The 22567-nt window shown below is 37.7% G+C and overlaps 1 protein-coding gene across 1 annotated transcript; it reads right to left on the reverse strand.

Annotated features, from left to right (window-relative positions):
- Positions 1-8054: 8054 nt before the first annotated feature.
- Positions 8055-12540, reverse strand: LOC107869264 (receptor kinase-like protein Xa21). The gene is made up of 6 exons (XM_047411449.1): positions 11808-12540; positions 11514-11729; positions 9764-10967; positions 8984-9591; positions 8559-8884; positions 8055-8207 (listed from the first exon to the last, which is right to left on the reverse strand). Exons 1-6 carry the CDS (start codon positions 12538-12540, stop codon positions 8055-8057), a joined length of 3240 nt encoding a protein of 1079 aa, XP_047267405.1.
- Between the last annotated feature and the right edge of the window lie 10027 nt (positions 12541-22567).

The raw sequence follows: 22567 nt of genomic DNA on the forward strand, positions 1-22567 counted from the left end.
TTTATTTTGCAACTCCCAGCATAAAGCTTTATAAGAGACCTGGAAAGCTTCCCTACAGAGACTGGAAGCATGTTATTTAGAGGGTTGAAAGATAGATAAAGAATCATTAAATTTCTGCAATTGGTTAGTGAATTCAGGAAGCTTAATGATGAGTCACTTGTTAAATTGTTGTCCTCAACGTTTAGGTACTGTAGATGAGTCAAATATCCAAGTGAGTTGGGGATCAAGCCAGTGAGTTTGTTTTCTGAATGTTTTAGATGAGTAAGTTTTGGACAATTGGAGATTGAATGAGGCATAGTCCCAACAAGATTGGTTAAGTTGTTCAAAAAAAGCTTTTCAATGTTGGGTAAGATGAAACACATGTTTGTTGGGAAGGTTCCTGAACAATTATTGCTCGTAAGAGCAATTACTTTAAGGCCTGATATGTTGAAGATCTCCATTGGAAGAGAACCACTAAAACTATTTATCTCAAGAAGAAGTTCCTCCGATTTAATGAGATTTCTTATCTCTTTGGGTATTTCACCTCGAAACACATAAAAAAGAATGAGTGAATATAAGTGAGTTAGTTCAGTAAGTTGTATTTTTTCTTCTGTCACATACCTATAAACAAATTTTCGCTAAGATATAAAAATTGCATCTTGGTTAAGTTGCCAATGTCCAGTGGTAAGGATCCCTTGAGATTGTTTTTCCCTAGTGGAAGATAATGCAATGAGGAGATATTGAATATGGATATCGGGACAGAGCCGGTAATCTGATTATACCCCATGTCTAACTCCATCAAATTAACAAGATTTCCCAGTTCTATGGAATTAGCCGGAAATTTATGTGCAATAAATTATTTGTTGAAGGAATAGGATTCAATACTACTAACAGTCATAAGATAATTAATGCAATAGGAACATCTGTGAAATGGTTATATCCGAGATACAATATATTTAAGTTACTCAATCTTCCAATTTCACTATGTATTAGACCATCAAACTCCTGATAAAGACAACATTTGAAGTTGTGAACAATTTGGCAAGCTTGTAGGCATACAACCTGAAGCTTGTTATAAGACAAATAAAGCTCTTTGAGTATTGTGAGACAATTGCATAAACCATTAGGAAGATCTCCCGATAATCTGTTCTTTGTAAATGCAAGGACTTTGATTTTTATAATATTGAAAATTGTGAACGGTATAGAACCGGTAAAATGATTATCTTGTATGGACAAGAAGTTCAAGTTGTGAAGATTGCCAATTCCTTCTGAAATATTTCCATGAAGTAAATTTCGAGATAAATCCAAAGTCTCTAACCTTGAGGTATTCATGAGTGATGGAGGAATGGATCCTATGAAATTGTTTCCATACAAGTTTAAATTTCTCAGGTTTTCAACACTTCCAATCTCCTTCGGGATTTGACCATCTAAGGAATTAAACCAAATCCAAAGTTTCAAGCTTTGAAATATTAAAAATTGAAGAGAGGAGTGAACCCATGAAACTATTATTCCTAAGACTTAGAAATTGAAGTTGGTGTAAAAAAACAAACCAAGAGGGAACCTCCCCACTGAACCTGTTGAAACTTCAATCAAGAATCTTAAGCCGGTGCATTGATTGCTGAGCCATCAACAAGATAACGGTAAAATATCGTCACCCTATTCCTAGGATAGATGATATGCTTGATGAATTGAGTGGTTCATGTTTGTTTTCTAAAATTGATTAGAGGAGTGGTTATCACCAAATCCGTATGCAACCGGGTGATGAATGGAAAACCACCTTCAAGACCAAATTCGGTCTCTATGAATGGATGGTTATGCCAGTCGGCCTAACAAATGCTCCAACTACTTTCATGAGGCTAATGAATCATGTGATGAAGCCATTTATTAGAAAGTTTGTTGTTGTTTACTTTTATGATGTGTTGGTGTATAGTAAGTCCTTAGATAAGCATGTAAAGCATTTACAATGTGTGTTTGATGTCCTCCAAAAGGAGAAGTTATATGCTAATCTAGAAAAGTGTTCTTTTGGTGTCCATGAGGTTGTATTTCTAGGGTTTGTAGTGAGCTCAAGAGTGGTCATAGTGGATGAATCTGTGATTGACGCCATTAAAAATTGGCCAACTCCCAAAACTGTAGGTGAAGTGAGAAGCTTCCACGGGTTGGCTAGTTTTTATTGATGTTTTGTTAAAAGATTTAGCACCATTGCCGCCCCCTTGGCTGAAGTGATTAAAAAGGATCAACCTTTCAAGTGGGGAGAGGAACAAGCTAAGGACTTCCAGGACTTGAAACCTATACTCATCTCGGCCTCTTTTCTACAATTTTGAAATTTTGACAAGACTTTTGAGGTCAAATATGATGCTAACAAAGTCGGTATAGGCACGTTTTTAATCCAAGAATTGAAGGGAAGAAAGGCTAAGGTTTACAATATAATCTGAAAAGCATAAAACTAACTAAAACAAGAGTAGGCTATATATACATAGCCAATAACCTAAAGGTCCATAAACTAAAGGCCCAATAACATATGGGCTAACATCCCCCCTCAAACTCACAATGCAACAGCAATAAGCATTGAGAGTTTGTCACACAAAAAACGAAATCGAGATGCCGACTGAGCCTTCGTAAAAAGGTCAGCAATCTGCAAAGACGATGGAACAAAAGGAAGCGATATGGTCCCGAGCTGTAAATGATGACGGGTGAAGTGACAATCAATCTCAATGTGCTTCGTACGCTCATGGAAGACAGAATTCTTTGCAATTTGTACCGCACTTTTGTTATCACAATGCAGGGGAGTAGGCATAGAAATGTGAACCCCCATATCTGCAAGAAGCCAACGTAACCAAATAATCTCACATGTAGTCACAGCCATAGCACGATACTCAGCCTCCGTGGAAGATCTAGAGACAACATCTTGTTTCTTGCTCTTCCACGAGATTAAAGAGTATCCAAGAAACACACAAAAACCAGTGGTGGATTTACGATCATTGCGATCTCCATCCCAATCAGCATCACTATAGGCTCGCAACTCGAGAGATGACGTCGAGGGAAACAAGAGATTCTGAAACTGAGTGCCACGAAGATACCTTAGAATACGAAGTACAGCTCCCCAGTGCACAGAAGTAGGAGCAGTAACAAACTGGCTAACAACATGAACTGCATGTGCTATATCTGGACGAGTAACCGTAAGATAAACCAAACTACCCACAATAGTCCGATAAAGACTCGGATCTGATAATGGAACACCATCACTAGGAGAGTAACGTGCATTGATTTCAAGGGGAGTATCTACAGTCCTGTTGTCAGAAAGACGCGCCCGTGTAAACAAGTCAGATATATACTTAGTCTGAGAAAGAAGATACCCTTTCTTAGACTGAGCCACCTCAATACCCAGAAAATAACGCAGCAAGCCCAAGTCCTTCATTGCAAATCGATGAGCCAAATCATGCTTCAATAACTCAATACCACTATGATCATCACCAGTAATAATCATATCATCTACATATAAGGACAATAGAATTCGCCCTGCACTTGTACATCTAACAAACAATGCTGAATCATGGTTACTCGGGACAAATCCAAGGGAAGTAATAACAGTGGAGAATTTCTCAAACCAAGCACGAGGGGCTTGTTTGAGACCATATAAAGCTTTTCGAAGCCGACAAACTTCACCTGGCTGGTGGTCAATACCTGGGGGAGGAGTCATATAAACTTCCGCGTGGAGATCACCATTCAAAAAAGCATTCTTGACATCCATCTGAAATATCTTCAACTGTCGAACGGATGCAACAGCAATCATAGTGCGAACAGTCGTCATCTTTGCTACGGGGGAAAAAGTCTCCTCATAATCCATACCATATTGTTGTGAATACCCTTTTGCCACAAGTCTTGCCTTGTATCGCTCAACAGACCCATCAGATTTTGTTTTTATCTTATACACCCATCGACAACCAATCGCATGCTTACCAGGTGGGAGAGTAACCAAATCCCATGTATGTGTATGATGAAGAGCAGCAAGTTCCTCAGCCATAGCATTCTGCCAAAGAGGATCAGACACAGCCTCTCTATACGACTCAGGTTCAGACAAATGATGTATGTTTGCAATAAAGGAAGCAAATGAGGCTGAATATGTAGAATAGTAAAAATCTGGCAGTTTGGTGGACTTACAAGGTCGAGTAGACCTCCTCAGAGGTGGTGGGTCTCCAGTCTCAACAGTCGAAGGAGCAGACTCAGGCACAGGCGAGGCTGAAGCACTATCAGGTGGCACACCAGATGGCATGGATGAATCCGGAACTGGAACCTCTATGTCAGTCCCAAAGGGATCAATAAGCCGAATATCTGACTTTGTCACATCATGGGTTTTAGCTGGAATGGAATAAAAAGGAATATGTTCCAAAAAAGTGACATGTCGTGAAACATATAATTTCTGACTTACAGGATCATAGCAACGATATCCTTTTTGTCCAATACCATACCCCAAAAACACACATATAGCTGATTTTGACCCTAACTTATTTCGTTCAACATGAGGACGAAGAACAAAGCAAGTACATCCAAAAACTCGTAATGCAGAATAATTCGGCGGGTGACCATATAGTTTCTCAAACGGAGACATCCCTGAAGTCAATGCAGTAGGAATACGATTAATCACATATACAGCCGTTAGAACTGCTTCTCCCCAAAAAATACTAGGAACCTCTGCAGACAAAAGTAAAGAACGTGCTGTCTCAACAATATGACGATGTTTTCTTTCTGCCAGACCGTTCTGCTCAGGAGTGTCGGTACAAGATGACTGGTGTATGGTACCATCAGAGGCAAGTAACTGAGTGAAGTCATTAGAGGTATATTCACCCCCTAAGTCACACCTGAAACACTTTATCACAGCCGAATGTTGTGTTTTAACAAGGGCTCTAAAGTTGTTGTAAATGCCAAAGAAATCAGATCTGCGTTTCATAAGATACACCCAGGTATAACGAGTATAGTCATCTATAAACGAAACATAATAGGTCGATCCACCCTTAGTGGATACTGGCGCTGGTCCCCATACATCAGAATGAATAATATCAAAAGGAGCAACAGAATAAGACACACTTTTATTAAACGGTAAGGCAGAAAATTTTGCCAGTTTACAACCACTACAATCTGAAATATCACTAGTGTTCACATGACCCAAAGCACCACTAGAGACCAAAAAACGTAAACGTGAAACTGACACATGTTCTAATCTGGAATGCCAAAGATAAAACTGAGAAGACAAAGGACTCAAACGAAAAGAAGATAAATCTATGCTAGAGGCAGCAACTACAGACACTTTGAGATTCTCCAAGACATAGAGTTCCCCCAACCTACGGCCGGTCCCAATCACCCTCTGAGTGTGTTGGTCCTGTATAACACAAACAGAATCAGAAAAAAACACCCAATTACCAGCCTTACACAACTGACTGACCGAAACAAGATTTAAAGCAAGTTTGCGAATGTAATAAACATCAGAGAGGACAATGTGAGGGGTAGTAACAGAACCAACACCCTCGACTGACATAGGTACAGCACTCGCGGACATAACAGAGATTGGTGAAATGGGTGACAAAGAACCAAACGATGACAAATGAGGGGACATGTGATGAGACGCACCAGAATCCAATATCCACAAGGAGGAAGGAATACCTGAGGTACTAGAAGAAACTGAACCCGAATGAGACATAGATGCTGACATGGCCGTAGGATTAGAAACGAAGAACTGTCTGAACTGTTCGAAAACCTGGGGATCCAACGCAGAAGGTGGCATAGTGCTAACAGACTCAACATCTATAGATGGTGCAGCAGCAGCGAACTGTGGAGGACGAGATGTCCACGGAGGAGCACCAGATGGGCGTGACGGATACTTTTGCTGCCCATATTTCTGTTGCTGCCCAGATTGAGGCTGTTTGACCTTGTTAAGTAACAACGGACACTGAGCCTTCCAATGATTTTTCTATTTGCAGAATGCACACTCATCAAATGCAACTTTAGGAGATTGTCGAGTCTGAGTACGTGGTGGCCTAGACTGATCAGTTGAAGCAGCAAACACGACAGGAGTAGTAGTTACTTTAGACCCTTTATCCACTTGAGACTTGATACGAGTCTCCTCTGTAATCAGTTCATGAACCACAGAATCAACAGTAGGGAGGGGAGATCGATGAAGGATTGTTCCACGTAGGCCCTCAAAGTCAGAACGTAGTGCCATCAAAAACTGAACCAAGCGTTGCTCTTCCCGTCTAGCAATGTACGGCCCAAAACCTTTTAACTCTGCAGATTCAGTAAGTGCCAATTGATCCCACAAATCCGACATGGCAGCATAAAAATCTTGAATACTGAGATCATGCTGTTGAAGAGCACGGATATCATACTCCAACTGGTACTGCTTAGCAAAATTAGACTGAGTGTACAGTCTTTCCAAATGATCCCAGACCTCCTTTGCTGTGTCATACTTAGCCAATTGCATACCAATTGACTGAGTTACAGAATTGTTGATCCAAGTGATAATCTTGGAGTTATTAGTTTCCCATAAGTCCACCAACAAAACAAAATTTTCAGTTTTATCATCGATAGGTCTTGGTTTTACTCCAGTGATATAACCCCACATATTCTTCCCACGAAGAAAATTCTTCATGACATAACTCCAATATGCATAGTTCTTACCATCTAATTGAGTACTAATGGACTGGAGAGAATCATCCTTTCCAGTCATTGTAAACACAGCAACACACAAACAATTCAAAAAACAAAAAGATGCAAAACCCTAGGTTGAACAATTCCGAACGAACAACAATGGCAGCAAGCAAAAGAACGAAAGACGAACAATATCAGACAGCAAACGAAGACAGCAACGAATCAATCCAACCAAAAAAACCCAACGAAAATAGCAAACGAATACAGCAGCACCTCAAAAAAATTCGGGGCTACGCCCCGAACCCCGGACGGGGGCGCGCTGCCCCCCGTACCCCCCAGCGAACTCACCGCGGAGTTCGATCCGCGCAGTAGGTGCCTGCTACAAAATCTTCAACCAACAAATCAAAGGACATGGATCGAACTAGCTCTTGATACCATGTTAATAGAACTTTATTGAAAGAAAGAAAGGCTAAGGTTTACAATATAATCTGAAAAGCATAAAACTAACTAAAACAAAAGTAGGCTATATATACATAGCCAATAACCTAAAGGTCCATAAACTAAAGGCCCAATAACATATGGGCTAACAGCAAAAAGCTCAATGGAGCAACTCTAAACTACTCTACATAAGATTCAGAGTTGTACGCCTTGATTAGTGCCTTGGCCACTTGACAACATTATTTGTGGCCTAAAGAATTCGTTATCCGAATGGATCTTGAATCCTTGAAGCATCTACGGACACAAGACAAGCTTAACCGGTTGCATTCCAAATGGATTGAATTTTTTGAAACTTTCCCTTATGTTATTCATTACAAGATGGGTAAAGACAATGTGGTTGCCGATGCTTTGTCTCGAAAACATTTGCTTGTGTTTACTTTGTCGTCTAAGTAGATGGGGTTTGAAAGCCTCAAGTCTTTATATCTTGAGGACCTTCACTTCGCTCCTACTAATAGGGAAAGTGAAGAGTTGGATAGGGATAGGTGGGTTGCGGATAGGGGTTCCCATCCGGAAGAGTTAATGGAGACGTGCAAAGGGACGCCTAAGCTAGCATCCTGCTGTGAGAATAATGATCTAAGACTGTGTATTGTTAGTGAAACTGTGTATACCAAAAGAATTAGCTACTACAAAAAGGAACAAGATCGAGAACAACCAACCTCCATCTCAAAATGTCAGAATAGGAAAATAATTGATTAGAAAGTAAGAACTAAGTCGTATGACCTATGACAGTTCACTTCTGCTAGATTTTGTTTTCAGTATCCTGATTTATCTGCTTCATCCCTCTGCCTTCGACTTTCTAGGTTTGTCACTATTAAGAGGCATGGAAATGTACAAATACTGTAGGCATTTTAAAGTTCTCTTTAAAATGGTCTTTCTATTTCAGCAATTGTTTTTCGCTCCTGTTAATTTTTTTACCCCCGACCTGCGTTGAATGTCTGTTATTTTTCCTTGAGCCGAGGATCTATCTGGAACAACATCTCAAACTCCTCAGGTAATGTTAAGGTTTTCATACACTCTACCCTCACTGGACCCAACTTGTGTGAAGTTCTGTCGAAAGGCTGCACGATGTGAAGTCCAGATGAAGAGTCTCCCTGTAAATCGTGTGCCGAAGACATTTTATTGGTAATATGGACACTGAGGGACAAAACCAATGGGAGAGGAAGCAGAAATTGGGATATGTCACACTCCAACATGTTAATATCCCTTTAACACTTACAAAATAAATCATTCTATTTCAAGATTTTGGTGATCAATTTAGTTTTTGTTAAAGGAAGTAGTGAGATTTATTCAACCAGCTAGAATTTCTGAAAACAGAATCATGCACAAATAAAGTGCTAAAACAAAAAAGAAACAAGCAATATTACAGGAATCCAAAACTAATCAAATATTTGCAGCAAACAAATTATTTGGAACAACAGATTCCAACAACATACTCAACATGCCAGAAGTTGAATCTTGATTTTCTGTAGCATCCCTACAACATCTTTCATGTTGGTCCTTCTTGTTGGAAATTCATTACAACAATCTAATGAAACTTTCATGATTGATGCCACAACATCTAGCTCCTTTAATCGATTACCAGTTGATGTTAACAAGTTCACATCTACGACCTCCATTACAGCATCTGGAAGTGAATAACTCACCCATTGCTTCAAGCTAAGATCTCCCTCAAACTCATTAGGCTTTCTCCTAGTAAACGTTTCCAACAACATGATCCCGTAACTGTAGACATCACATTTTGTTGAAACTAATCCATCCAGTCCATACTCTACAGTCAAACAATTCATTTAAAGATGTAATATTTCTTTGGTGGGGAAAAGAGGAGGAATAATCAATGTTCAAATAATTAGCAAAGCAGAGAGAGTACCCGGAGCAATATAACCCAGTGTTGCTAAGGTTTTAGTGTACAAATCACTTTCATCTTCACCAAGTAGTTTTGAAATGCCAAAGTCTCTTAGGTGGGCAACCATATCCTCATCCAGCAAGACATTACTAGGCTTCAGATCACAGTGAATCACAGCCGACGAACACCCATGATGGAGATATTCCAATGCACATGCCACATCTATCATTATTCTTAGTCTCTGCCTGATGTCGAGGAAGTAGTTGTGTGAATACAAATACTTCTCAAGACTTCCATTAGGCATATACTCGAGCACTAAAGCCTTAAATTCTAGGTTAGAACAACTAGCAATGACTTTTAGAAGATTCCTATGGCGAAGGCTTCGCAGAACTTCACATTCTGTATCAAAGCTCTTGAATGCCGCATCTAGTTGCAGATTGAACACTTTAAATGCAATGGCAGTTCCACTTCTGAGAACGCCTTTGTAAACAGAGCCAAAACTTCCAGAACCAATCAGATTACTCTCGCTAAGCGCTTCAGTTGCTTGGAGCAGTTCATAGTATGAAATTCTATCTCTTGTTATGGCAACAAAAGAATCAGGTTGTCGAGGAGCTCTTTTACCTCTTCTATACCTTATCCATAAAAATACAAAGATGCTAGGAACAAATACTAGAGTAATTCCCAGCAAAAGAAAAAGAACAAGTACTTTTTTCCTATTAGATCTATTCTTTGATGAATTGTGGCATGGTGGTAAACTAAACCTTGAAGAACCACACAATGCTTCATTGTAGATGAAAAACTTACTCGAGAAGTTCTTGAAAGGACCCCCCGAAGGGGATTTCACCATTCAATTTGTTGACAGAAACATTGAAATTCTTCAGGTTTTGAAGTGTCACCAATGAATTAGGAATGATTCCGGATATATTGTTATGAGAAAGGTCTAGGAATTCCAAACCTACCATGTTGCTCATTGAGTCAGGTATGTATCCTTGCAACTTGTTGTGTCTCAAAGAAAGGTGCACCAGAGTATGTAATCCTCCAATTTCCATAGGAATTCCATTTGAGAATCTATTGAATGACAGATCTATTAGTGTTGCAGCCTTTAGATTTCCAATTTCTGGAGGTAAAGAACCTACCCTGTTGTTTGATGATAAGTCAAAAACCACTAGGTTCCCTATGTTTGGTGGTATACTGGAACTCAATTTATTGGAATTGAGATGTATCTCCCTAAGGGAAGTAATATTCCCTAAACAATTCGGAAGCGATCCTGAAAGTTTATTTAGACCAAAGTAATTATCACCCAAATTCTGCAATTTACATATTTGATCACCAATAAATCCTGTAAGTTTGTTGTTACTCAAGTTGAAGCACTGAAGGTTTCTCAAGTTGCCAAATGTTGTGGGAATTGATCCAACCAAGTTGTTTCCAGAAAGTCTAAGGTCGAATAAGCTGCTTAAGTTCCCAACTTCATCTGGAATTCGCCCTTGGATTTTACAACTGATGGCGAAAAATGTTCGAAGAAATGTGGAAAGGTTCCCCGTGGAGGCCGGAAGCATGCCGTTTAGAGGATTCAAATATAGAGATAGAAATGTTAAATTTCTGCAATTGGTTAAGGAAGTCAGGAAGCTTAATGACAAGTCGCTGGTTAAATTGTTTTCCGCTATATTTAGTATCTGTAGATGAGTCAAATATCCAAGAGAACTGGGAATCAATCCAATGAGTTTGTTGCCGGCAAGCTCAAGAATAGTAAGTTTTGAACAATAGGAGATGGAATGAGGAATACTCCCAACAAGATTGGTTAAGCCACCCAGAAAAAGACTTTCAATGTTGGGTAAGATAGAATCTATGTTTGATGGGAGGCTTCCTGATAGATTATTGTGTGAAAGCTCAATTATTCTCAGCCCTGATATGTTGAAGATCTCAAAATCAAGCGAACCACTAAAACTATTAAACCCAAGAGTAAGTACCTCCAACTCAATGAGATTGCTTATCTCTTTGGGTATTTTACCTGTCAACACATGAAGAAAAAATGAATACAAGTGTGAACTATTTAACTCAATGCTTATCTATGTGATCCATGCTTTAGTTTGACTTGATAAGAAGACTCTTGAATTTTAATTGGTTGTGGAAGAAGGTGTCAGCAAGAACTCAGAAAATTATGTAATAACTATATACTTCTTTTTCCTATTGTTATTGATCAAAGTCTTAAGAAGAATGTATGTATTATATATTTTTTTTCTCCATTAAAGTTCTTAATTTAATTTTCTATGAATTTCTGACTGTGCAGATTTGTATTTTTATATGGACCCAAATATATAAAATGATACTTTATTAGAAGTTAGCTAACTACCAATAGGAGTTCAAATTTACTAGTTATTTCTTAAAACAGATTAATTTTAAATATTAAAAGACGCTGCTTATATGATGTATGCTAGAAGATTTATTTATAATTGTTCCATTTTATTACTCATTACATGCATTAATTCATAGAATTTTAATAGTTCTAATGGATCTATGAAAATTAACATGAGACACCATTAGAATATATATGTACCTATAAGCTTATTTCCAGTAAGGTGTAGACGCTGCATCTTGGTTAAGTTGCCAATCTCCCGAGGTAAGAATCCACTAAGATTGTTCCTCCACATTGAAAAAATTTGCAGCGATGAGATATTGAATATGGAGATCGGGACCGAGCCAGTAATCTGATTATCCTCCATGGCTAGCTCTACCAAATCAACAAGATGTCCAATTTCTTGTGGAATTATCCCTGAAATGAATTTGTAATAAAATAAAATACTGAAGTAATAAGATACAATAGTGCTAGAATTCATAAGATGGAACGTACCAGTGAAATGGTTAGTTCCGAGATCTAATATCTGTAAGTTACTCAATCTTCCTATTTCACTATGTATTGGTCCATCAAACTCATTTTCCAATAAATCCAATAGTTGAAGTTGTGAACAATTTGACATTCTTGTAGGCATATGACCATGAAGCTTGTTAGAAGACAGATAAAGCCCTTTGAGGATTGGGAGACCATTGCATAAACCATTGGGAAGACTTCCTGATAAGCTATTGCCAGTAAATGCAATGAACTTGATCCTAGAAATATTGAAAATTGTTAATGGTATAGAACCCACTAGCTTATTATGCTCTATGCCCAACAAGTCCATGTTGTGAAGACTGCCGATCCCTTCTGGAATGTTTCCTTGAAGTGAATTATAAGATAATTGTAACGTCTCCAACCTTGAGGCATTCGAGAGAGACACAGGGATATGACCTTCTAAGGAATTGAATGCCAAATTCAAAGTCTCAAGTGTGGACATATTAGAAAATGAAGGGATGAAACCAGTGAAACTATTACTCCTAAGATTTAGAACTTGAAGTTGGTGTAAAATCCCAAACGAAGAAGGAACCTTCCCTTTGAAGTTGTTGAAAATTAAATCAAGAAACTTGAGCCTACGCAAGTGTGCCATTTCTTGAGGCAAATTTCCATGGAAGTTGTTCCTTCCCAAGTTAAGAGAAGCAAGAAATGACAAGTTTCCAAAATCTTGAGGAATTCTGCCTGTAAAAGCCATATTAGAAAGATTCAAGGACTTGACTCGCTGGTGACGAGAGCCACAAGTGACTCCAACCCAATGGCAAACAGTATTAGCGGGAGACCAACTTTCATCCAATAAGGGAAAGGGATCCGAAATGATTTGGGATTTCAAAGAAAGAAGAGCTAATTGATCAGTGGTAGTGTTCGTTTAGAACTAACCATAACATAGTGAAGAATCAAGAGAAAAGAGGTGAATATTTTCTCCATAATTGCATAAATTAGTAGGAAAATGTTATGGCTAGTAGCCTGTGGTATTGAGACTTTATATAGTGATAATTTTTATAAATATCCTTTTTTGGATACTTTTCTTTTAAATCCCTATTTTGAATATTGTTTCCCAACTAAATTTATTTTCCAGCTTATTTAAGGCCCAAGGACTTGACCATTTCAAACAAACCAAATCAACTTAGTCTTGCAAACCGTGATTGTGTGTTAACATGTTTTACACAAATACATCGCAAAGCAAGTAAAGCTGTCAATAAAAATGTAACACTTAACCTTGAGAAGCGGGGAGTCAGAACTTGAATTTTATGGGTTAAAATTCAAAAATAGCGACATGTGTCAAGTGTTGATAACCTGGTTCTGAATTTAAATTTGTACATATTTAGTGAATTTCTTTAATAAAAATATTGAATTTGGACTAAATATACTGAGTTCAGTCGAATCCGCACACAACCTAAAGCTACCTCCGTTCCGACACATACTAAAGTGTGGACACAAATGTGTGTTTTGCCTGTGTGGGCACATCAAGAATACAACTTTTCTTGACATTCTTGTTGTGTGTGTCTCACATTGTTGAAAATAATAATGCAAATGGTATACATGAGTTTATAGCACAAAAAAGAGGGCTCTATTTTGCTCATATATATTTTGGCTGATATTATCTCACACAACATGACACGTAGGACTTGTGCATCTGACATGATTTGCCACTTAGGGAACTATGTGTTTAATTGTTTAACTTTATGATAGTTTAAGTGCCTACTTGTACACACCCAAAGTTGAATGTATAGATTTCTGAGGTCATCTAGAAATTTTTTCTTTCGAATCTTTTTCTGAGGAAAAGGGAAAAACCAACTTTTCTTAATTTATTCCATCATATAAATATTAATACAACTAAAATATCGTTTCAATAAAACAAAAAAATGGTTGTTGTCAATTATTTGATATCCAAGTGTAGAAGCCATTCATTTTAGATGAAAAAGATAAATTTTCATAGTTATGTCGGGGCATTAAAGATGCCTGCCAATGCAATAAGTAGATAAAGATGCCTTACACTTTGTTTGGATGGTAGTTATTTATTATTTCTTAACGTATTGTATATTTAATGTGAAACAAAGATTTTCACTAAGAAACTGATAGTTGGTTTAAAATGGAGGATTATTTTATTACATCGCATTTATAATTTTCCCTGTGAGTTTCAAAATTGCATAAAAGTGTGACACCTGTGTTGTGTATTCAAGTTAACAAAGGTTTTAAAAGAAAAGCTTGTTATTTGCCTTTCACGATTAAATAGGTGCTTGGAACTACTACTACGAGACAACATTAAAAAAAATATGGTCATCACATATTTAGTTGCTAATCATCAGGCTACCCACAGATTTTTCCCTCCATATATAAAAGTGGTGAGCGGGAAGGATAGATCCCAATGATTATTTGACGTCTTTGTATTACTTCACTTAAATTGTGTACGTGCTAAGGAGATCTCGTTGAGGTAAAACACCATGCTTAATGTGATATAGTTGTTAGTTCAGCATTGTCGGCTTGTGATGCCTATTGAGTACATTTGATTTCCACACTCATGCATTTTGTGCATGAGTGGACCATGATGTTTGATTGAGTCAGAAGCTCTACTTCACGTTGGTTATGCTGTTTTGTGAAGACATATTTATGCACTCTTTATCATTGTTAAGACAAACTCGACTATTCATGTTATCATTGATTGATTGTCTTATCCACATATGGCTGGTATCGATAAGCGTCAGATATTCTGATTATAATCCTTAGAGTTATCACATTTCAACAATAGAAAAATGGAAAAATATACCCTCGAACTATGATTAATGGTACATATATACCCTCCGTCATACTTTGGGTACACATGTGCCCCTACCGTTAATGAAATGATATGTATATAACCCTCACACTAACGGTAGAGACATATGTGTACCCAAAGTATGACGGAGGGTTTATACATACCATTTATCATAGTTCAAGGGTATATTTGTCCTTTTACCGTTTCAACAATGCCACTTTTGCATTAACGCCAGAAAACAAAGGTTGTTCTTCAACCACGCTACGCTGCAGCAGAGATGCCAACTGAACTCACATTACAGTTTATTAGGGAGGGGACCGGAGTAGAAGAAATGTCAACTTCCTTTAATCCTTCATACCTGGGAAAAATCTTGCCCAGGACTGTAAAAATGTTGAATATTGAATGTGGCGACGAAAAAATGTTCATATACTAATCTCAGTAACTGGTCTTCACAAAGCAAATGAACTTTAGGGATTTGCTGACATCAATAGTTCCCGTACAACAACATCATTGGGGCGGGTAATCATCTTGAGGCTACATTCAAAAATCGTTCAAGCTAAGTAACTGATATCTTCGTAGGCTTAGAGAATCAGTTAATGAATCCGGTAGTGTGAATGTTTGTATTTACCAGGAACAAGTTTTTTCTTTCCTTACAACTCTTTTACTAAAGGGTTTGCTGCTCATTGATTTCCAGCAACGCGATTTGTAGGCTGGAATTCAACAATTTTACCATCCCGAGATAAAACAACCTGACTGGCAATATAAGCACATCAACTATGATAAACACATAAATACTTACTAGTAAACGTTCACGACAAATCTATAGTAGAGTTGAAATCCAGGTGGGAAGAATAAGTTTAAAAAGGTAGAGAAACGCATTAGGAGCTTAGGAGAAAAAAAAGTAGCAATGACTATAGAATCTTCAATGCTTAAAATTTACAATGCAGAAATCTCATGAACTCTAAATGCAAATCTGACTCCAATAGCTCATTTCAAGAAATTTTGAACCATTTATCAATCACCCCTACAGTTGTGAACAGGATTATGGCGTGATGTAAGCTAGATCAAGTAACCGAGCTTGATAACTAGCTTGTTTAATTGTGCTTGTCCATAAACTACAGTGGTTAGCTCTTTATATTTCTGACATTCACAAAGGACCTAAGTTTTTCGTTGTCTTTGATTCTGACCATGACTATTATAATTGATGTTGTGCTTTTATGTTCACGATGACCAAAAAGAGGAAAAGAAACCCAATAACTGCATCTTAAAGAGAAACCTGATAACTGGCAATATCTTGTGCAGCTGCTTTCATCTCATCTTCAATTCCTTCTGATGGCGTGGAGCTGAAATTAAGATCTGAATCTTTGGAAACCATCTCGCGCTTCAGGTATATCGGAAGCTCCCCAATCCATGCAGAGCTTCCAGAACCCATTACTATGTCTCCAGGCCAAGAATAAAATTCCGTGATTCTCCTAACGACGGAGACACAGTAATCTTCCAACTACAGAAACAACGAGCACTTGGCAATGTGATGATTGAACAATATTACGTACTCATAAATAGAGACAGAATGCCTAGGGTAAAAAGATATCAACTAAAAGAGAGTAAAAAACAATAAAAGCGGTCAATAATGCAAAGCATGTGTCATCCACTACATGGTAACAGCTTAACACAAGATACTTATACAGCAAGCAGAGGACAGCCATAAATGAACTTGAAAGAGACAACACTAGATGAACAAATAAAATTCATATCTCGCAAGATTCCATGGAATGATGCTGAATAGAGACCATGAGATGAGGATGATAACAGTGACCTAGAATTCTTATAGCAACAAGAAAAATGAAAATATCTGACACGAAAGAATGAATTCGCTAAATATTTAAGAAACAAATTTCAGTAAATATCTGACGAAGAGAAAAATGTTAGCTTTTTACAAACTTATATGACCAAAACTATTAAATACATACGTAAGAGACTATTTTGAATCTACCATAAAAATAAGGAACCATTGGGGTCATTTCATCCCAACATTTATAACCAAATGTAAGGATGCACCTCAATAGCACCGTAAGAATGAATAGAATTAATATATGAATATATACTATAAATAAGTTGAATTCATAATTTTATATTACAATGAATTTATAAGAAAGATTTTTATATTTAAAATTTCTCTCTCTTGCATAAATTTACCAATAATTTCCCTCATAGTCCAATACAGGTCAGAAAATAAAGCTATGGACTCTCAAAAAAAAGTGCCAAAAAAAAGGAAATGTCAAGGACAGATATGAAGTTCATAATTTGAGGATGAAAAATTCTTCTTCACTCTTTTTGTTTTATTGTAGGTGAAATTAATAATTTGAATTAACATTAAGACATTGATATGATTCAACAACATACCTAATATAATCCCACAAGTGGATTTTGGGGGGGTAGGGTGTACCCAGACCTTACCCCTACTTCGTGGAGATAGAGAGGTTGCTTCTGGAAGACCCTTCACTCAAGACACTGAATATGGTATCATGAAGATATCAGGCAGAAGATGCTTCCTAAAGAGTAATAGAGACATGCAAAGGGACGCGTAAGCTAGGATCCTGCTCGTGAGAATAATAATGATCTAAGACTGCCGGACTTTGATACTGAGATTTTGCAAAAGATAGTTAATAAAATCATTTCTTGGATTGGAATATCTCTCTCCTTCACTTGACTACTGAAAGATGAACATCATCGAGCTGCAGTTCTTGAAATCATCGACGCAGAGGAGCTAATAGCATTTCATGCTTGTGACTACAAGACTACTTTTGTGGTTTCTTGGGCAGGATCACAACGACAAGGACAGCCGATCCTTCTGCTATTTTGATGTTTACACTGGGATCTTGTCTACCCGCAATGTTTTGCCAGCTGCAGCAGAAGCAAGAGCAACAGAGATGATGCTGAAAGGAATACCCTTGTGGTCGCTAAAATTGCCTTAGTACGAATTAATACTCTTATATATTCTCAAAAGACATATACCCAGACCATACTTGTGGGATTACACCGGCTATGTTGTGGTTGTTTTGTGAAGACATATTTAAGTACTCTTTGTTGGGACAATAGAATGCAAAAACTCAAAGAACAAAGGCTTAAAGTAAGAGGTCTCAATATATGCTGAAACTCAGCTTTGCTGTATATTGAAAATCACTGAAGAAAGCCTTTATATAGACTTACAAAACAACTAAACTACTAAGCCACTAAGTTAACAACTATCCACTAACTAAGCAACATACTGCAGCATGGCTGCTAACAGTCGAAGAAAATAGGAAACTACTAACAAATTAAATTTGACTAGGTCGAATTAGTCTTCAATACTCCCCCTTAATTCAAAGTAACAGACACCAAGAAAAGCCCTCAAATAAATAAACTTGTCTGCTGCCAAAGACTTTGTTAGTATATCAGCTAATTGCTTATGAGTGCTGCAATGTTTCACTATTATTTGCTCTTTTGCTACCAAATCGCAAATGAAATGAAAGTGGACATCAATGTGCTTAGTTCTGCTGTGAAAACTTGGATTCTTTGTCATGGCGATCGATGCTTTGTTGTCACCGTATATCTCTATTGCCCTTTCTTGCTTATGCTGAAGTTCTGCTAACATCCTTCTAAGCCAGATGGCTTGACAAGCTGCTGAAGTTGCTGCAATATAGTCAGATTTTGAGATTGACAACATTGTTGTAGCTTTCTTCTTTGAACTCCAAGTTACCACACCTGAACTTAGAGTGAAAACATGAGCTAAAATGCTCCGTCTATCATCTAATGAACCAGCATAGTCACTACCAGTGAACCCACATAATCTAAAATTGGAAACTTGTGAATACCAAATGCCATAGTCCGTATTTCCAGCGATATAACGCAGAACCCTTTTTGCTGCTCCAAAATAAACCTTTGAAGGTTGTTGCATGAACCTGGAAATAACACCAACAGAGAATGCAATATCGGGGTGAGTCTGGGTTAGGTAAATCAAACCTCCAACCAGGCTTCTGAAACTTCTAGCATCATCCATCTCCGCTCCATCATTAAGCTGTAATTTTTCACCAATATTTAAAGGTGTAGCTGCAGGCTTGCAATTAAGAAAACCAAATTTAATGAGAAGGTCCCTGGCATATTTCCTTTGTGATAGAAATATTACATCTTCAGCTTGAGGGACTTCAAGGCTAAGAAAGTAATGTAATAAACCCATGTCTGATATCTCAAACTCATTCATCATTTACGACTTGAATTCATCCACAAGAGAAATAGAAGAGCTAGTATAAATTATATCATCAATGTAAAGGCAAACAATGATGAAATCAGTACCTTTCTTCTTTACATACAATGTGGGTTCATTCCCACTTCTCATATATCCCTTTTTCTGAAAATACCTATCGATTTTGCTATACCATGCTCGTGGTGCTTGCTTCAAACCATATAATGCCTTTTTTAGCTTGTAGACCTTTGTTTCATCACCCTTCTTTATGAAACCTTCTGGTTGTGCTACGTAGACCTCTTCTTGTTCGTCTCCATTGAGAAATGCCTACTTGATATCAAATTGATAAACTAGCCACTGTGACTGCGCAGCCAATGCTAGAATAAGTCTAACAGTTTCAAACCGAGCAACTGGAGAAAATGTTTCTTCAAAATCAATACCATATTGTTGCGCATATCCTTTGGCCACAAGACGACCTTTATGTTTATGTAGGCTCCCATCCGCTGCAAACTTTTTCTTTTAAGCCGATTGCATTTTTGTCTTCCAGTAATTCCACCATCTCCCATGTTCTATTCTTTTCGATAGAATTTCTCTCTTCTACCATCGAACTCCACCACTTTTTCTTTTTAGCTGCTTCTCCATAATGTGTAGGATCAGCCAAAGAAAATTGACAAGATGTATACATGTCATTAGCATACTGGGGATTCGGCTTTGTAGGCCTTGTTGATCTTCTTAATGGAATTGGCTCATCTGGAGACTCTTCAAGAGTTGTAGATGAAGAGTCGGTGAAGCTGAAGAAGCTGAATCCGGGGAAGTTGAAGAAGAACCCGTTGCTGTAGCTGTACTGGCTGTTGAATTCTATCAAATGTGATTCCAATCGGCATAGGAATATGCTCTTGCATCTTGCCATTGTGTACAATGACCAATAAAAATGCATTTTTTCAGATTTCTCATCCAACTTATGATGGAATTGAGAATTTATCAAAGCATAAGCAATACAACCAAAAATTCTTAAATAACTTACAAATGGTTTTCTACCTCTCCAAGCTTCAATTGGAGTTTTATTTAGAACGGCCTTTGTGGGAGACAAGTTCAATAAATGGACTGATGTCGCCACAGCTTCATCCAAAAAATGATTCGAAAGTCCCTTTCCTTGCAACATGCTTCTTGCCATCTCCACAATAGCGCAATTTTTCCGCTCAGCGATACCAGTTTTCTCCGGTGTATAAGGTGTTGTTAGATCCCTGTGGATGCCACTTTCTTCACAAAAGAAATTAAATTCCTTGGATAAGAACTCGCCGTCTCTATCAGTGTGAAAGGTTTTGATGGACAGACCACTTTGTTTCTCAACCATGGCTTTGAATTGCTTGAATTTATGAAATGTTTCTGATTTACTTTCCAAAAAATAGACCAAACTCAGCGACTATAATCATCAGTAAAAAGTAGAAAATAACGACTACCACCAAAAGATGTAGTATGCATAGGTCCACATAAATCAGGATATATTAATTCAAGACATTTTGAAGCCCTCCAAGCCTTTCCAACAGCAAAAGATTTTCTAGTTTGTTTTCCATAAATGCATCCTTCACACAATTCAATAGAATAAAGTTTTGGTAGTCTAAGAACCATACCTTTGTCAACGAGCAATTTCAAGCCTTTTATGTTAAGGTGACCGTACCTCAGATACCACAACTTTGAGTCATCCTTTGCACTTGAAGCAAGGGCAAAATTTTCCATATTGGAAACATCCAGCGGAAACATATTATTTGGCGTCATGGTGATGCAAACCTTTTTGCCTGACTTCTTGTTTGTAATGACACGCATCGTCCTCCAACCAAAGAGAATATCCATAAGTCATCAGTTGTCCAATGCTTATCAAATTGTATCCTAGATAGGGTACAAACTGAACATTATCCAACACTTTTACTTTGTCATGGCTAGTGTCGACAATCACCTTGCCTTTTCCTTCAATCTGCATCTCTTTTGTGTTGCCAAGTTGCACCTTCTTTCTTGGATTATCATTAAGCTCTTGGAACATAGATTTGGTGCCCGTCATATGATTTGAACAACCACTATCTACAAACCATAAATCAATTGGCTTATGGCCTGTATCAATGCAAGCAAAGAGATAATTCTCTTCCTTATTTTCTCCTACTGTAAAGTTTATTTTCTGGTCATTATACCAGAAGTCAACCTTTATATGCCTGTAGCCTTAACAGTGATGACATTGAATGCCATTTTTCCTGTTACCTTGCTCATTGGACTGCTTGTGCCCATCACTCCTTCCTCTGCCTCTTGCATAACCACAACCTCGACCACCGTGAAATCGTCTTCTTCCTCGGCCTCTTCTTGCTGGACCATTATTTCCTCCATAATTAGTTGTAGCATCCTTCACCTGGAATGCCTTCTCTTCATTCTTTTCTGTAGATCAATTGAGTCTCGCCTCATGAGATTGAAGAGATCCCATCAATTCATTAAAGAAAAATACTGAAAGATCCTTAGACTCTTCTATCGCAGTATTTACATGATCAAATTTTGGAGTCAAGCTTCACAGTATCTTTTCCATAATGGTCTGGTTGATAATTTTCTCGCCATAGGATCGCATTTTTCTAACAATTGCCACTACTTTGGACAAAAAATCAGCAATAGTTTCTCCACTTTTTATCATCAAGGTTTCAAAGTTACGTCGAAGTGATTGGAGTCTCACCACAATGACCTTTGAATCACCTTGAAACTCCTTCTGTAGAATGGACCAAGCATGCTTTGATGTGGTTGCTGCCGCACTCCGTGAAAAAATCATGGACAGCTTGCTGGATAAACACCAGCGCCTTAGCATCTTTTTGCTTGTTGTTTCACAGTCTATCACCTTCGTCGGGATCTGCAAACCAACTTTCTACCAAGTCCCAAAGATTTTGGGATTTGAGTATAGTTTTCATACGAATACTCCAAAATTCGTAACTTTCTCCCGTGAAGATGGGAATGAGTGGTTGTGTCACACCCGAGGAATTGCTGCTACTTGCCATGGCTCTTGATAACATAGATGTTGGGACAATAGACTGCAAAAACTCAAAGAACAAAGGCTGAAAGTTAGAGGTCTCAATATATGCTGAAACTCAGCTTTTCTGTATATTGAAAATAACTGAAGAGAAGCCTTTATATAGACTTACAAAACAACTAAACCACTAAGATACTAAGTTAACAACTATCCACTAACTAAGCAACATACTGCAGCATGACTGCCAACAGTCCAAGAAAATAGGAAACTACTAACAAATTAAATTTAACTAGGTCACACATTGAATTAGTCTTCAATACTCTTTATCAGTATGAAGATAAACTGATCAACTGTTGATTTTATCACTGATTAATTAATTGTCGAATCCATATTTAAATTGGCAGGCATCTAGAAGTGTCAGATATTCTGCTTAATCTTTTTTTTTTAATGTCTCTTGAGTTATCATATTTAAGCAATTTTTATGTTGCTCATCTGCTTTTCACTTAGCTGTTATTTTGAGTTTGTGCTGCAGGTATAGAGGAGCTTTTGGAATGTGTCAGATATGCTGCTGATATTTTTACCAGACCTTTTTTTCTGGAAGACCGTCGTCTCAAGACAGTGAATATGGTATCATAACGATATCAGGGAGCAGATGCTTCCTAGTTAATGGAGACGTGCAAAGGGACTAAGCTAGCATCCTGCTCGTGAGAATAATGATCTAAGACTGTATTGTCTGTGAAACTATGTATACA

Source organism: Capsicum annuum, chromosome 4 (assembly GCF_002878395.1).
Source record: "Capsicum annuum cultivar UCD-10X-F1 chromosome 4, UCD10Xv1.1, whole genome shotgun sequence".
NCBI classification, from domain to species: Eukaryota; Viridiplantae; Streptophyta; class Magnoliopsida; order Solanales; family Solanaceae; genus Capsicum; species Capsicum annuum.

Bases quoted from the DNA above. Each gene is read 5' to 3' on its own strand.
- LOC107869264 (XM_047411449.1), bottom strand. From the start codon at position 12,540: ATGGCTTTTACAGGCAGAATTCCTCAAGATTTTGGAAACTTGTCATTT. The intron at 9,592-9,763 runs GTAAGTTTTTCA...TTTATGGATAAG, and splicing joins TCCTTTCAAGAACTTCTCGA to GTATAGAAGAGGTAAAAGAG. The intron at 8,885-8,983 runs GTACTCTCTCTG...GTTTGACTGTAG, and splicing joins ACTGGGTTATATTGCTCCGG to AGTATGGACTGGATGGATTA.